Source organism: Tupaia chinensis, unplaced genomic scaffold (genome assembly GCF_000334495.1).
Source record: "Tupaia chinensis unplaced genomic scaffold, TupChi_1.0 Scaffold000311_2, whole genome shotgun sequence".
Classification (NCBI taxonomy): domain Eukaryota; kingdom Metazoa; phylum Chordata; class Mammalia; order Scandentia; family Tupaiidae; genus Tupaia; species Tupaia belangeri.
Genome location: NW_006159803.1, coordinates 4,798,866 through 4,816,014, shown reverse-complemented (window position 1 = coordinate 4,816,014; position 17,149 = coordinate 4,798,866). Strand labels below are relative to the sequence as shown.

General features: G+C 37.5%; 1 protein-coding gene across 4 annotated transcripts in view; it reads left to right on the top strand.

Annotated features, from left to right (window-relative positions):
• RDX (radixin) overlaps nt 1-17,149 on the top strand; it is a 70,553-nt gene that overhangs the window by 10,032 nt on the left and 43,372 nt on the right. For all 4 annotated transcript variants that reach the window (XM_006150968.1, XM_006150966.3, XM_014588805.2 and 1 more), the window contains 4 exons: nt 5,957-6,040; nt 6,521-6,667; nt 10,319-10,415; nt 12,268-12,431. In XM_006150968.1, the coding sequence (XP_006151030.1) occupies nt 5,957-6,040; nt 6,521-6,667; nt 10,319-10,415; nt 12,268-12,431 (492 nt within the window). The remainder of the gene's footprint in view (nt 1-5,956; nt 6,041-6,520; nt 6,668-10,318; nt 10,416-12,267; nt 12,432-17,149) is intronic.

Genomic DNA, 17,149 nt, shown 5'->3' with positions numbered 1-17,149 from the left:
CCGGCGTGAGTTTTTTTAAGCCACCGAGTCCGGGACGTGAACTGCGGTCGACTATGTGGGAGTCCAGCGACATAGCCATTACACTAACTGCTGGTTCCCAAGACCTGTATTTTGACTATTGATTCTACTCTTTGCTAGTTACTTGGCCTTAGGTGCATAATCTAAAATTTTGAGCCTCAGTATGTATGTATGTATTTTTTCTTCCATGGGGGAGAGTTTCTCACTTTCTTCTTTTTTTTTTTTTCCTTTTTTTTTTTAATTTTAATTTTTAAATTTTTTTTGTAGAGGTTTTTGCTATAGGGCACAGGCGCTCACCAGAAAGACAGAAAGAGACAGAGAGAAAGAAAGCGAGGGGCCAGCAGTTAGCGTAATGGCTATGTTGCTGGACTCCCATGTAGCTGACCACGGTTCAAGTTCTGGACCCGGTGGCTTAAACTCATGCCAGGCGCCATGTGTGTGTGTGCCCAAGATTCCGAGAGGAGAATGGAAGAGAAGGGATTGTGGTGTGGCCATCCCCCCTGGGGGGTGATGTCTCGCTTTCTGTCTCTCTCTATCTGTCTTTCTGGTGAGTGCACCCGCCCTATAGCAAAAACCTCTCCAAAAAAGAAAAAAAAAAACACCCTCAGTTAATGTGGTAGTGCAGTGCACACATTGCCTGATACTAGTATGTTGAGATATGTCTTTTAGAACCTGGAGAAATGTTGTTACTGTTCTTAATCCAAATTCCATGAATTTTTTTAAAAGAAGTATTTCATTTATTATTATTTTAAAATTTGCTGTAGGGTGTGTGTACTTGTCAGAGAGAGACATTGGCAGGGGTGGGAGAGTGTAATAGCCAGCCACCAGGTCCCGGACTCAAACCCTGATCACCCAGTGGAAGGCTAGCACCTTAACCACCATGCCACCTGCTGGCCTCAAATTCCTGAATTTTAACATTCCTGTTTAAATGCAAAACAGGGGCCAGCAGGTGGTGTGGTGGTTGAAGGAGCTGGACTCCCACATGGCCGACCATGGTTCTAGTCTTGGACCTGGCAGCTTGCTTTCTCAGTTTCCTTCTCTCTCTCACTCTGTCCTTCTCTGGTCAAATTAAACATAAGTAAATAAATAAATATAGTTAAATAAAATACTTTATAAAAATGCAGAACAGTATATTGCTATTAAGAGTTTAGGTTTATACCATTTCCTCATAATATTGAAGCCCTTAAGTGTAGTTTCTCTTTCATAGTTACTAGATATGAAGATAGACATAACTATCTATACTTCATTTCCACTTTTATCAATTTATTTTTAGCATTTACATTTAGTTTTGGCTAATAAATGCTACATATTGATACATGCTTTGTAAGGTACCACTAAGTACAAGTACCAAGTAATTTTAAAATTTGGTTACAAATGTTATAGTGTTCTGCCCTTTACTATTACAATAATAATAATTGTCTTAGAGGAAGGTTGAATAATACATGTTGCTTACTAAGACAATCAGCAATATGAGATGTTCATTAGTCTGTTTATATTGTTCTAGTTTTGATTGTTAATGCAACCCTACATCTTTCGTTGCAGATTTTTATTATTTTTAATTTATGCATTGATTCAGTAATTGATGACTATAGAATTACATTTTGGATAGGATGAGTTTTAACTCTTTTTTTTTAAGAGAGATATTTGCTATAGTGCACATACATTCTCTGGAAAGAGAGAGAAAGTGAGAAATCACCCCCTGGGGGAACGGCCATGCCACAATCCCTTCTCCTCTCAGGATTTTGAGCACCCATGCACATGTTCCTGGAGTGTTTAAAGCCTCTGGTTGGCCATGTGGGGGTCAGCACCTAACCATGTCACCTGCTGGTCCCGAGTTATAACTTTTAATTGGGATATAATTTATATATGTTAAAATGTGCAGAAGATTGAGTTTTAAGTCAGTACATATAATAACATTTTTTTGGAGAGGTTTTTGCTAAAGGGTATGTGTGCTCATCCAAAATACAGAGGGAGACAGAGATAGAAATGGGGGATGGCCTCGCCACAATTGCTTCTCCTTCATTCTCCTCTCGGGATCTTGGGCATGCATGCACATGCGCCTGGTATGAGTTTAAGCCACCGGGTCCGGGACTCAAACCACAGTCGACTACATGGGAATCCAGCAACGTAGCCATTATGCCATTTGATGGTTCCATATAACTTTTTATTATCAAAACTACTCTTAAAAATTTCTTAAATGTTTATTTAAAGAAAAATAAACATGCTTTATCTCAGTAAGTAAGTACAACACAGATAATCATTCTTTAAGTATTAGATGAGATTGCTGTGTGGTACCAGTTGAAGTAATTGGTTTCTATTAATAGTCATGTGATTTAAAAAAAAGTCTTTTAAACACTATTATTACACTCAAGCTCAATTTAATTTCTTTATTTTAAAAGTATGTGTGCTCTATCCTGTCCTATTTAAAAAGAAGGAAAGCAGCTGAATTGCTTCAGGTAGGACAGGTTATGGTTGCCAGTGCAAATGCAGTTCAAGATTTGGCTCTTAAGTTTACAGGTTATTTATTCCCCCATAGTTGATAATCTGTGGAAAATTAACTCAAACTGTCTAAGCTTAAGAGAGAAAGATAAATTCAGAATACTAACTTTTTGGTTTAGAATAAAGAAGATATCTATCTTTACCCTTTACAGTGATTGGCTTCTTCCATCTATGGCATATAGAATACTTTTTCTCAGTATCTAAGTACCTGGGGAGGAAGTAAGGAAACAAAGTTATTTGGTATTAAGCCAAATAAAATAATTCGATATTCTTATGAATACTTAATTCCTATATTGAAAAACATAGATGAGCAATCTGTTCTCCCACAGTGAAGTTTAGCCCTCTGGTAAAATGAAAAATCAATTCCTTCAGATATTGGGTTGTCAGAAAAGTCATGATGCATTTTTGCAAAGAAAAAACACAGTATGACTTCTTTGATAACACAGTAAAAGGTGATATCTTCAAAAAGTTCATGGAAAAACATACTGTCGATAGCACAATTTTTTTTTTTTTTGGAGAGGTTTTCACTGTAGGGCGCGTGCACTCGCCAGACAGGCAGAGAGAGACATAGAGACCAAAAGTGAGAAATCACCCCCTGGGGGGATGGTCACACTGCAATCCCTTCTCCATTCTCCTCTTGGGATCTTAGGCACGCATGCACACACACCCGGCGTGAGTTTTAAGCCACCGGGTCCGGGATGTGAACTGCGGTCGACTACGTGGGAGTCCAGCGACATAGCTATTACGCTAACTGCTGGTCCCCCAACACAAATTTTTATACCAAAATTAATTTGTGCTTTAATTCCATATTCCCACCAACTTTTTAAGTCTTCTGGAATACATAAAAATTTACATGCCAGGTCTTTTAACTTCAGCAGCTGGGTGATTGATAATACCTTTTATTCGTCAAGACAGAGAGTAAGAAAACATTTGGGAAGAAGTTGATTTCAATTTTGAAGATATTGTGTTTGAAATTTAGACAGTATATAACAGATGTTTAACGTTCACTAACATGTGGGGCTGGATCTTTTAGAGCAATATGTACTTCACAGATACAGTTTAGGGAGTAATGAGGAAATAGTAATTAACCCAAGGGAAATGGATTTCTAGATTTTTTTTTTTAAGTGGGGGGAAACTGATGATTTTAATTCATTTATTCATTCTGTAGATTTTTGAATACTACTTCCGTGTTAGCTAGCACTGGGCGTATAATGTGAACAGTTGGCTGCTCTAGGTTTTGCGTTTCCTCTTGGTGAGCCCGAGACTGAACAGTAAGAGAGAGTTTATAGGTAAGAGTAGTCTAAGCAGAAGGACAAGATAAGATTCTGCTCCCCAAAAACAAGAGCTTGGGAGAGAATGCCTAGAGAAAGGAGCTGTAGGTAATAGTATTAAGAACATAATGGTCCGTCTGAAAGCCTATTAAGGAATCCACTCGAAGTAGTACATAACTTGTCCAGGGTAAGATTCCATCCTAAGATTCCTTAGAACTGCCAAGAAATCCTGGGTTTTATATAAAATTTTCACATAGTAAAATAATATTTTAACACCAGCGTTTTTGTTATCATTAAAGTAGGATCCAGGGATTCACTGATGAAATGGTAGATAATGATTGTATGACCCAAAGAGACTAGAAACTGTGATCTGTAGTGTGCATAGCAGTTAAACTGTACTTGTAAGCATACTGACGTTACTGATTTAGTGTTAAAATACTACTAGTAGAAAATCAGAATGTTTGTGTTTGCTCACATTCAAATAAGGAACACTGGAAAGATACAAAAGTTATTTGGGGGATATTGGATAAGAGTATGACTTTTCATAGTATACTTTTTTATTGAAAGAACTACTAATGTGACACAATACAATTAAATTTAGAAGCAAAAAAGAGTAAATATTAGGTTCTTTTTGCACTGAAAGATACGTCATGACTTTCCCAATAACCTAATACATAGAATAAAGGAAGAGTCAGGACTTGAGAATTATGGTTATAATCTATTTTCTAAATTGTCTATTAATAATGAGAAAGTCATGTGTGTTTAATATTTTATTGATTTGAAAGATTTGAATACTTGTAAACTATCTTTATAATAACTACTTTTAAAATGTGTTATTTTATTATTTCTGGTTATGATATGTTATTTGATTTGTCTGTTGATAATGAGAAAGCCAGGGCCAGCAGGTAGCATTGTGGTTAAAGGTGCTGGACTCCCATGTGGTCAACTGCGGTTCAAGTCCTGGATCCGGTGGCTTACTTTCTCACTTTCCCTCTTCTTTGTGTGTCTCTATCAAACTAAAAAATAATAATAATGACAATAAAATGAAATAATTATGGGGACCAGCAGTTAGTGTAATGGCTATGTCGCTGGACTCCCACGTAGTCGACCGCGGTTCGCGTCTCGGACCCGGTGGCTTAAATCTCACGCCGGGCGCGTGTGCGTGCGTGCCCAAGATCCCGAGAGGAGAAGGGAGGAGAAGGGATTGCAGCGTGTCCATCCCCCCTGGGGGGGTGATTTCTCGCTTTCTGTCTCTCTGTCTCTCTCTGGCGAGCACACGTGCCCTATAGCAAAAACCTCTCCAAAAAAAGAAAAAAAAAATTGTAAAAAAAAATTTTTTTAAATAATAAGAAAGCCATTTTTGTCCAATATTTTATTCATTTGAAATCTTTGAATAACTATAAACTATCTTTACAATAGCTATTTTCTAAAGTATTGTATAATTTTATTTGTTATTATTTTTCATATGGAGAGAGAGAAAGAGGAAGGAAGCCACCAGATCCAGGACTTGAATCACGGTTAGCCATGTGGGTGTCCAGCACCTAACTACCATGTCACCTGCTGGCCTTACAATAGCTTTTTTTGTTTGTTTTTTGGAGAGGTTTTTGCGATAGGGCATGTGTGCTCGCCAGAAAGACAGGGAGAGACAGACAAACAGAAAGCAAGAAATCATCCCCCCAGGGGGGATGGCTACGCCACTAGGCCTTCTCCTCCATTCTCCTCTCGGGATCTTGGACACACACACACATGTGCCCAGTGTGAGTTTAAGCCACCGGGTCCAGAACTTGAACCACAGTCGACTACATGGACGTCCCACAACAAAGCCATTTTGCAACTGCTGGTCCCACAATAACTATTTTTAAAACATGTAGCACATTTAATAATTTTAGGATCCCAGAGATGTTTTATTTTGAGATCATTATAGATTCAGGTGCAATTGTAAAAACTAATAGATCCTATATATCCTTCTTCCAGTCTTACTCATTAAAGTTTCATTCAATTTAAATGCACTTACTTGTATGTGTATGTATTTAGTTCTGTGCAATTTTTTCATGTGTATTGATTTGTGTGAGAACCACCTCAGTCAAGTTACTGAAAGGATTCTAGATTTTTAAAAGACTATTGATTTTTGAATCATTAAGGCGTTATTTGTTTTTTTTTTTTTTTAGTGTTTTGGAACAACATAAGCTGACAAAAGAACAGTGGGAGGAGAGAATACAGAACTGGCATGAAGAACATAGAGGAATGCTCAGGTATTTGGGGAACTATTTTGTATGTTTTTCCTCACTTCATAGTATTTTGTTTCATAACACTTATTTTTGTCGTTATTGTTTTTAAGGTTTTTGCCATAGGACACCTGTGCTTGCAGGAGGGACATAGAGAGAGACAAAGCGGGGAAAAGTGAGAAATGACCCTCTGCGGGGCATGGTCATGCAAGAATCTCTTCTCCATTCTTCTTTTGGGTTTTTGAGCATGCATGTATATGAGCCAAACGTGATTTTCATTCCACCAGGTCTGGGATGTGAACCATAGTTGACCTCATGAGAGTTCAGCGCCTTAACCACCATGCCACCAGCTGACCCTATGACATTTATTATTACATCACATTATCTCCCAAAATTGTTTGACTTGCATGAATAAACATAAAGCACTAATCTAAGGTATTTTTGCAATTTTAGCTTAAAAGTAGATACTCTTGCTTAAATATATTACATTTAGGTTTATTTCAACAGGGAAGATTCTATGATGGAATACCTGAAGATTGCACAAGATCTAGAAATGTATGGAGTCAACTATTTTGAAATAAAGAATAAAAAGGGAACTGAATTGTGGCTAGGCGTTGATGCATTGGGTCTGAATATTTATGAGCATGATGACAAGTAAGTACTTTCTTAGTGAACTAGTCATTATTCAGTTGTCAAAATAGCTTTAATCTTATGTCCTGTTTGTAAAGTTGTTTTTGTATTTATTACCATTACTGCTGTTTTTTTCAAGTTAAAAAGTTAGTTAATGCCACGTAAGTATTGTATTCCCACTTGTGTTTTCAGAATTCTACTTCTCAATGTATTTATCTGACTTAATTATTTTATACACGTGTGCTTCTTTGCCGCTTGTAAATTATGTCTAGTAACTTAATTAAAATTCGATCCTTTGATGGGAAAATAATAATTCCTTAAATATTATGCCCGAGAAATGAGTTGGAAGTTGAAATGAACATATATAACAATAGGAGCAACAAGTGAATAAAATTAATAAATGTATATTTATTCTATGTTTAGAACACTTTTTTTTTTTAAACACACCAAGGTACCTGTGTGCACTTGCGAGAGAGAGGGAGGAGGAGAGAGCAAGCACCTTCCAATTGGGCTCAGAAATGCTAAAACCCTTTGTTTTTCTTTATTTCTCCATCCTCTCAGGATCCTGGGCACATACACATTTGCCCAGTGGGTTCTTCAGGCTGCTGGGACCATTATTTGAACAATTATCAGTGATGAGGGACCATACTCCCTCTGCATAGTGCTTAACCACTGTGCCATGGCGCTGGCCCAAAATATATCTTTTAAGCATTCATCTTTTATGTAGGAATTGTTTTGAACATTTTTGAACATCAATAAAATATATTCCTGTTATGCATATTGAATGTTATAATATTTTGAGATCTACTGGGTATTTATTTTTTATTATACACATATATGCAATTCATTCATGTTGTATTATACATATATATCTGTGTGTGTGTGTGTGTATATATATATATATATATAGTGTGTGTGTGCATATATAATGTATATATATATAGTGTGTGTGTGTGTGTGTGCATATATAGTATATACTATATATAGGTACCATATAGAGAGATCATATATATTTTACACATATATACATCAGACTCTTATTTGCACTTTTCAGGAACAATAGCTAATTCTCTTATACCTTTCTTTAATTTATTTCTTATACCACATGAACACCCAAGTCTATGCCAGTACTATCTCCTTTTAAGGCATTATTCTTTAGTCTAGAGAAAAATTAGGTACTTTTGCAATTTTAGTTTGATAGTAGATACTCTATCAAATTATAATTCTGGGCTGACTCCAGAATTTTAATTTTCATTATTACAGATATCTAATAAAATGTACACTTCAAAGCATATATGATGAGTCAGTCCAAAAGAGAGAATTTATTGATCTTTACCTTCATATTTTCTATTTTATATGACAAAGAAAATTAGAATGATATATCATTCAGAGAAAAATTTATGTTATTTTTTTTCACATGGTGTCACATGGTGCATATGAGAGATAGAAATCACCCTGTTGAGTCTGGTCACATCACAGTCCTTTTCCCTCCAGTTTTCCATCCTGTCAAAGATCATGGGCATGGACGCACCCAGCATTTTTTTCATGCTGCCCAGACCAAGACTTGAATTCTGGTCAGCTCTGTGGGATCTAATTTCTTCTGCATGGCACCTAGCTGCTGTGCTCTGGAACATACCAGTTTTGAAATTTTTTTAAAGTAAAAAATGATTTAAAACTAATTTAGATGAGGCCTGCAGGTGGTGTCATGGTTAAAGGTGCTGGACCCCCACACGGCCAACTGCAGATCAAGTCCTGGACCTAATGGCTTGCTTTTTCATTTTCCCTCTCTCTCTTTCTGTTTCTCTCTGATAAAACTGGAGAATAATAATAGTAATAATAATAAAGTTAAAGTAATTAAAAAAAAAAACCCTAATGTTGGCATTCTAAATCTTTTTCTTTCTTTTTAAAATTGTTCTATTAGATTTAAGGCTCACCTCACAAGATCATGGTGAGAATTGAGGCAGTAGCCTGAAAATTTTTCAAAAGTAGCATGTAAATGTAGTATAATACTGTTTACCAAAAATACTATATTCTTGTGGCCCTCTTTTTTTTTTTTTTTTTATGTTAACTGGTGGTTCCAAGAATTATTTACTCATTTTATTTATTTATTTTTTAAAATTTGATCAGAAAGAGCAAGAGAGGGAGAAAGTGAGAAAGCACCACTTGGTGGGAGGTGAAAATGGCCACACCAATCCCTTCTCTCAGAATTTTGAACATGAATGCATATGCACTGGGTGTGTGTCTCAAGCTGCTGGCTCCAAGACTCTAACAGCACAATTGATCATGTAGAATCTAGCTGTCTCAACCACCAGGTCATTGGGTGACTCCCTGCAATTTCCTTTATTAATCAAGGAACTTTGAGTTATCTCAGTGGCCGTTAGGGGGTAATATAACACATGTATGTATATTGAGGTGAAAAGTGTTGTATATAGTTTTTCCCGGGTAATTTTAGGAAAATAACCATAGTGTTTTTTAGGTTCATGGCACATTTATGAAATCTTTGGATGGTTATTATTTGTTTTATGTGATTTAGTTTATTAAATTTTTCCTTAAGAGATGATGACAGTGAGGTCAGCAGGTGGTGTAATGGTTAAGGCGCTAGACTCCCACATGGCCAACTGCAGTTCCAGTCCTGGACTTGGCAGCTTGAAACTCATACCGGGTACGTGTGCATGCATGCCCAGGATCCTGAGAGGAGAATGGAGGAGAAGGATTGAGGCAGGACCATCCCCCAAAGGGTTGATTTCTCACTTTCAGTGTATCCAGCAAGCGCATGTACCTTATACCAAAAATCTCTCCTAAAAAAAAAAGATGACAGCTGTATTAGTAAAGTATTACAGTTTGAAAATCTGGAACTTAAATATATTTATTGAATTTTATTCTTAATATATTTTTTTTTCTTAGATTTTTGCTGTAGGGTATTTGCACTCATTGGAGAGACAGAGACAGAAAGCAAAAAATCACCCCCACGGGGGATGGTTATGCTGTAATCCTCCATTCTCCTCTCGGGATTTTGGGCACGCATGCACATGTACCTGGTGTAAGTTTTAAGCCTCTGGATCCAGGACTCGAACCACGGTCGATTACGTGGAATTCCAGTAATGTAGCCATTATGCCATCTTACTATTTTTTAATTTGACCAGAGAGAGAGAGACAGACAGACACACACGCACACACACACAGAGAAATAAGAGAGAGGGAGAGGTAAAGTGAGAAAGCGAGCTGCCAGGTCCAGGACTGAACTGCATTCAGTCATGTGGTATTCCAGTGCCTTAACCATCATGCGACCTCTGGCCCCAAAATCTGGAACTCTTTTAACAAAAAAAAAATTTTTTTGAGAGAGAGACTTTTGCTTATAGTAGGTGTGCTTACTAGAAAAACAGAAACAAAGTAAGAAATCACCCCCCAGAGGGGATGGCCATGCCACAATCTCTTCTCCATTCTCCTCTCAGAATTTTGGGCATGTACACGCTCTGTGTGAGGTTTAGGCTGCTGGGTCCAGAACTCAAACCATGGTCAACTACATGGGAACCCAGGGATGTAACCATTATGCCATTTACTGGTCCCAAATCTGGAACTCTTAAGACTGATCATTCAGCTAAACTGGTCTTAGAAAGTTGTTACACATTTTATCCATTATTTCCTTTAATTAACAAGAACCTTTCTTTTTTTAAGGTTAACACCTAAAATTGGTTTTCCTTGGAGTGAAATCAGAAATATTTCATTTAATGACAAAAAATTTGTTATAAAACCGATTGACAAAAAGGCACCTGTAAGTAAAAATTTTGATTTATGTTTTATGTATTCTTTAAGTTTCTGTTACTTTCCAGTGATGTCACTTACAGAATGGCATTGTGCATTTATTGAATCTGAGGAATGTGGTCTTTTCATAGTTTTTTTGCCAGTGATAACAAACAAGGTTTAAATTTTTTTACATGATGTGTTAAGAGTTTTATTTGAACTGATATTTAATTATAAGATGGGTAATATTTTGTTAGGAGGTGATTGAAAACACTGTTCTCAAGAAGTTTTTAAAAATGTGTTAATTGTTAGGTAAAATGTAGTAGGAGACAGTTCTGTTCTAAATGAACTCTGTAGAATTTTCTGTTATCAACTTTACAACTTGAATTTTTGACTTTAAGAAATCTGTTTATTTTTTTATTATTATTTTTTTTTTTGGAGAGGTTTTCGCTATAGGCGTGTGCTCGCCAGACAGACAGAGAGAGACATAGAGACAGAAAGCGAGAAATCACCCCCCAGGGGGGATGGTCACGCCGCAATCCCTTCTCCTCCATTCTCCTCTCGGGATCTTGGGCACGCACGCACACGCGCCCGGCGTGAGATTTAAGCCACCGGGTCCGAGACGCGAACCGCGGTCGACTACGTGGGAGTCCAGCGACATAGCCATTACGCTAACTGCTGGTTCCCAAGAAATCTGTTTATTTAAATAGATTTCATAAATTCTTTCAGTGTCAAATCTACTGTAGTATTTTTTTTAAAGAACTGTTTTTATTTCATTTTATTTATTCATTCATTTATTTTAATTTGACCAAAGAGAGAGAAAGTAGGAAAACAAGCCAACAAGTCTGGGACTCGAACATGGTCGGCCATGTGGGAGTGTCCAGCGCCTCAGCCATCACACCACCTGCTGGCCCCATCTACTGTCATATTTTAACTCTTAATGAAAAGACAAAAAGATAGAAAGACATTGCTAGATTAGAAAACTCAGTAGCCATGAACACGTCTTATTTCGACATTAATGGCAAAAGGGCAACAAACTAAAAAAACCTTCCTCCTAAGAGGTGTAAAGAATAGGTGCTCATGGTTACTTCAGAGAAGAAAGAAAATATGACATTTAATTATTGAGAGGATAAGAATGTTAGCCTTTTTTAAAACTGATAGGGCATGAAAAGGTGAGAAACCATTTATGTGAAAAGAAATCTGTCATGCTAGAAGTTAGAAAATGTTATGCTTTGGGAACCAGCAGTTAGCGTAATGGCTATGTCGCTGGACTCCCACGTAACCGACAGCGGTTCGCGTCCTGGACCAGTGGCTTAAAACTCATGCCGGGTGCGTGTGCGTGCGTGCCCAAGATCCCGAGAGGAGAATGGAGGAGAAGGGATTGCGGCGTGACCATCCCCCCTGGGGGGTGATTTCTCACTTTCTGTCTCTCTGTCTCTCTCTGTCTGGCAAGCATACGCGCCCTGTAGCGAAAACCTCTCCAAAAAGAAAAAAAAAAGGTTATGTTTTCTAAGCTGTGTGTAACATGACGTTAGAATTCATACCTCATGGGGACCAGCATAATGGCTATGTAGTTGAACTCACATGTAGTCAACCGCGGTTCAAGTCCCGGAGCCGGTGGCTTAAACTCATGCCAGGCATGTGTACATGCATGCCCTAGATCCCAAGAGGAGAATGGAGGAGAAGGGATTGCGGCGTGACCATCCCCCCTGGGGGGTGATTTCTCACTTTCTGTCTCTCTGTGTCTCTGGCAAGCACGCGCACCCTGTAACAAAAACCTCTCGAAGAAAAGAATTCATACCTCATGTTGAAATTTAGTACAGATTGTTCTTACAGACACATTCTTCCAGGGAGATTTTAAATTCAGAATACTTTATGTTTAGGATTTTGTTTTTTATGCACCTCGTTTGAGAATCAATAAACGCATTTTGGCCTTATGCATGGGAAACCATGAGCTGTACATGCGAAGAAGGAAGCCCGACACCATTGAGGTACAGCAGATGAAGGCTCAGGCGAGGGAGGAGAAGCATCAGAAGCAATTGGAAAGGTATGGAATTTATAGCTGTTCATTTTGAGCCGATGGGAACAGGCCTTCTGAAATTCAAGACTTCTCAGTGTCTATCATACTCTACATTTTTGCATTATTTTCATTGTATTAAAATTTAGAAACAGAATTATCACTCGATATATCCTCCTTTAAAACAAGTATGTATAATTTTCGAGTTAGAGATCTTTGACAGGTATTTCTGAGAAAGTAGCTTTTCATGACTTTACATATGTGCGTTTTAGTTTTTAAATCATGCTTACTTTTAACTAACTTTGTTTTAGATGTAGTGATTTGAAATTTTCAAATTTGTTTTGCTTCTGACATTAATTTTTCAGAGTAAGAATATGCTGAATGTAAATTTTGAAATACTATTGGTGACATACACATCATAGAAATTAACTGAAAAGTCACTGTGTAGAGTAGGATAACAGCAATACTCCCTGCCAAAGACACTGATTTTTTTTTTTTTTAAGGTCACAGGGCATACATGGGTGCACATGGGCATGTAAGAGAAGATGAGGGAGGGAGAGAGAGGGTGCATATCCTAATGGGGCCTGGTCATACCACAATCTTTTTTTCCCTCCATTTCTCTATCCTGTTAGCGTCCTGGACACACACATGCCTGGTGTGTTTTTGTGCCCACTGGGCCTAGGACTCGAACTTGACTAGCAGGTGGGATGTGGCATCCTCTGCACAGCACTTACCTGCTGTGCTATAGGCTCAGCCCAGCACTGATCTTTTAAACTGTTTCTCTTCGACCTGAACAAGATGGCATTAAAAATATTAAATTGAGAATTTGAAGAATGGAATGATTCTGAATAAAATAAACCTAGCAACCAGGTGACTGGGTCTAGCAGCATAATTGTCAGATCTAATTCTAGATTAATTTAGACTTTATAGTCTTTATTTGAAGAAATACAGAGACTAAAGTTAATCTTTATTGAATAAATCCTTATAGAGCAATGTAATAACTAAAATACAGATTTTTTTTCTTAAAAAGAAAAGAAAATTGAAGTATTCTGAGTATATGTAAATATACAAGGGGGTCTTCAAAAAGTTTATGGAAATGTGTATTATGAAAATTACACACGTATTTTTAGCAATGTTTGCACATAATTAAACTTGTGTTTTAATTTAATTTTTCATGGACTTAAAAAGTCCATGGAAAATGAAATTTACCCTCATATATTTCAGACATACTGGAAATAAACATGGCTTGTTTTTAGTAGTTACATAGGCTCTCTGCTAGATATGTTGCTACTATACTTTTAGTGTTTGTATTTAATGATTTTTTTCTTAAATGTTCTGTATAATTAAGATGTATTATTAGTTGTATTTACTTTCTAATATTAATTCAAATGATCTACTTTACAGAAGCTGGTTTAGAGAAGCTAATGGCATGAAACTTTTAGTAATTCCTGATCCCATCATTAAAAATACTAAGTTGGGTTGTTATTTTGGGTGAACTCTTGTTCTTTCTTATTGCTCTCATGTGTTTTACAGTTACGTTGTGGCTCTATTAAGTTGTCAGGGAAGTCACGATGTATTTTTCTTATGCCTTGTGACTTTGCCAATGACCCAGTAGTTTACATACTTGTAAAGAATCTCCTTTTTTGAACTTCATTTTCTGTATATTGTAACATCATAGCTTTTAATTTACCACTTTCATAGGCAAAACTTAGTCTCTCTCTATCTCTCTCTTAATCTTTTTCCTTAAAGCTTTCACTGACTATTTAACTTCTGTTATGGTTTCAATGAGAAGTTACTTTATATGCAGTTTCTGTATCTTATATTTATCACTCTATATTATATCTGACTGCCGTGCTTGTCTATAATGTTGATATGCGATTTACATTCTAAATTTAATAGATTTGTCTATGTATCCTTTATTTCTCAACACAGGATTCCGTAGTTTCTAGCATATGTAGTATGTTAAATTGGTACCATTTGGTGATGGTGCTACATTTTAGTTGCTTGAGCCCTAGAAGGAAGTAGAAGACTTAAATTTCTTTTCTGGCACAATAATTCAAGGTCATTCTCTTGGATAAGTTTTACGAGTTTTCGTTAGTAAGCATTTTTTGATGCTTTAAACACAGTAGGAATTCAGTAACTATTTATTTATCTGAATGCCTAGAGTTTATTTTATGTTACTCTAGCCACCTAGGGATTGGCAGTCTTTCAGAAATGACATGCCAAGTCTTCATTTATTCCCTGCTTTACAGGTCAGAGAGAGAGAAATGGCAGCTGTGTATGTGGAAACAATTTTGGTCAAGCCCATTGGCAAAGTAGTCAGCAGATATACTTGGGGGAATGCTCAGAGGTATGCTGCTTGTGCTGCTAGGATCTCTTGGGCAAGAAAAATGCTTGGGAAAGTGCAGCAAGAAGCCTTTTTCCTTAACAATGTCCTTAAGTATATGTGGCTAAAATCTCTGCCCATAGCTCTCTTATCCTTGTTTTTTTGTTGTTGTTGTGTTTTTTTTTGTTTTGTTTTGTTTTTTTAGTGATGAAATGATTTTATATACTATTCCCTATTGTCGCCCTTGAGTTGCTTGCATCCAAATCAAATAATGTCTTGTTCTATAATTCCTAAACATTTTTATATGGCTAGCATTGTTTAAAAATTTAGAACTGAGGGCCTTAGGTTTACAGTTTGGAGTCAGTTACCCATGTGCCAATTGTAGGTTAGCTCCCGGAGATGCTGTGTCATGGCCGGCTGCCTGCGTCACGAAGACATAGTTGGTGTCATATGGAGAACGTAGGCTTTGGAATGAGGCATATCTGGCGTTGAATCCCCTCCTAATACTTGTTGAGCACCTAACTATTGAGTCTGTTTTCCCATGCTCTTGATATGAAATTGTCATTACCTTTAATAAGTAATGACAGTGGCATATAGTCATTGAGCAAAGGACCTGGTGCTTAATAAATAGTAGTTGTTATAGTAATTTATTTATTTAATCTCTCTGTTTACCAAAGGGTACATGCACTCAGGAGAGAGAGAGAGGAGAAAGCATGCCTCAATGGGGCATGGTTACATTGCAATCCCTCCTCAACTTCTCCATCCTGACAGGCTTTTAGGCATGCATGCACACATGCATGGTGTGTTTTACAGGCTCCTAGGATCAGGATTCAAACCAAGCAGTCAGCCATATGGGATCTGCTCCCTAACCACTAGGCCATGGTGCTAGCTCAGTAATTCTTAATGTAATACATAAGTTGAATATAAGTTGGTTTTTAATATTCACTTAAAAATGTAATTGAACTCATTTGCCATTCTTTAAATACAAGATATTCTAAAATAATTTACTTTTTGCATGTTAGTACAGACAATTGATAGATTTTTTTTGTTTCTTTTGATTTGCTATAGGACACATGTGCTTGTCAGAGACAGAGAGAGGGAGGTAAGGTGAGAAATCATCTCCCAGAGGGAGTGGCTATGCCGCAATCCCTCTGTATTATCCACTCAGGACTTTGGGCATGCACATATACATGCACCTGGTGTGATTTTCATGCTGCTAGGCCCAGTTTGGACTACACTGCTGCCCTATAGGATCCAGCCACCTTAACTTCCACACTGTCTGCCAGCCTAGTAAGTTAATATTTTATTTATATCCTGAACAACTAGGTTGAAGTGTTTCTAAACCCAAACTCTAAATAAAAATATCTACATTATAGTTAAGAGTAATCACAAGACTTCATAGGGAAAGTGGGACCTGACCAAGGTTTGACAGAGAGGGAGCAGTATATATACAGAAGAGGAAGCCATCATGAACAAATGTAGAGAGATTAAAATATGCATGGGATGTCTCAGAGCGAGGGAGGAGACCAGATTAGTGAACACTGTTTAGGGGAGAAGCAAGACTTTCCAGTTTCATAAGGAGACAAGACAGGCCTGTAAAAACTAGATATTACTAAGTGGTATGGAGAGTCAGAAGCATTTGTATTAATTGAATTGAGTGTTGGCTGGTGATTTCTGGGCTCAAGGGAGGATTCCTTTATTTATTTATTTTTTTAAGTTTAGCTGTTTGTATCTTCCATAAGTGGAGAGAGAGAGAGAGAGAGAACCCCAGCAGGGACTTGACACTGCCGTCCACCCCCAGAGTCAGCCAGCCCTGAATCATGGGCATGTGCACCAGTCATACTTGGGGGGGAAGTCCTGGACATGAGCCCAGAACGCTCCTGTGTATGTCAGCATCACTGAGCATTATGTTTTATTGTTATGCCATTGTCTGGCCCCTGAGGGAAGATTTTTATAAGATGTGAAACATAAGCCTCACAAGATGGCAGCAGAGTACACTTTTCAAAATGTTTTATATACTGAGATAAAATATCTTCTGTGTATTTATTCCATTTTTCAGTGTGACATCAATTTTTTCCTCAAATTGCTTGTAGTCCGGTTCTCTTCAGTCTTTTCTTCTCTTTCCTTATGTCCTTCAACGTCCTTCTTCCCTGAACACATGAAGCATTGATACAGAAAGCTTAATAAAATCAGTATCCATCCTCAGCAGGGACCATGTATGCCAGAGCTGGACTAAAAGATTCTGAATTGGTAAAATATGATTGTAGCCTTCTGGTCTTAAGACAGGTTTGCAGTCTGAGTCCTCAGGAAGTGTCTCTGGGACTCAAGGAGGAGGCAGGAAGTAGCTGTGAGGAGCCCTGGCAGCACTGGGTATGATTGCATGGAACCTGGGGAGTGAGTGGGACAGACTGATGGGAAAGAG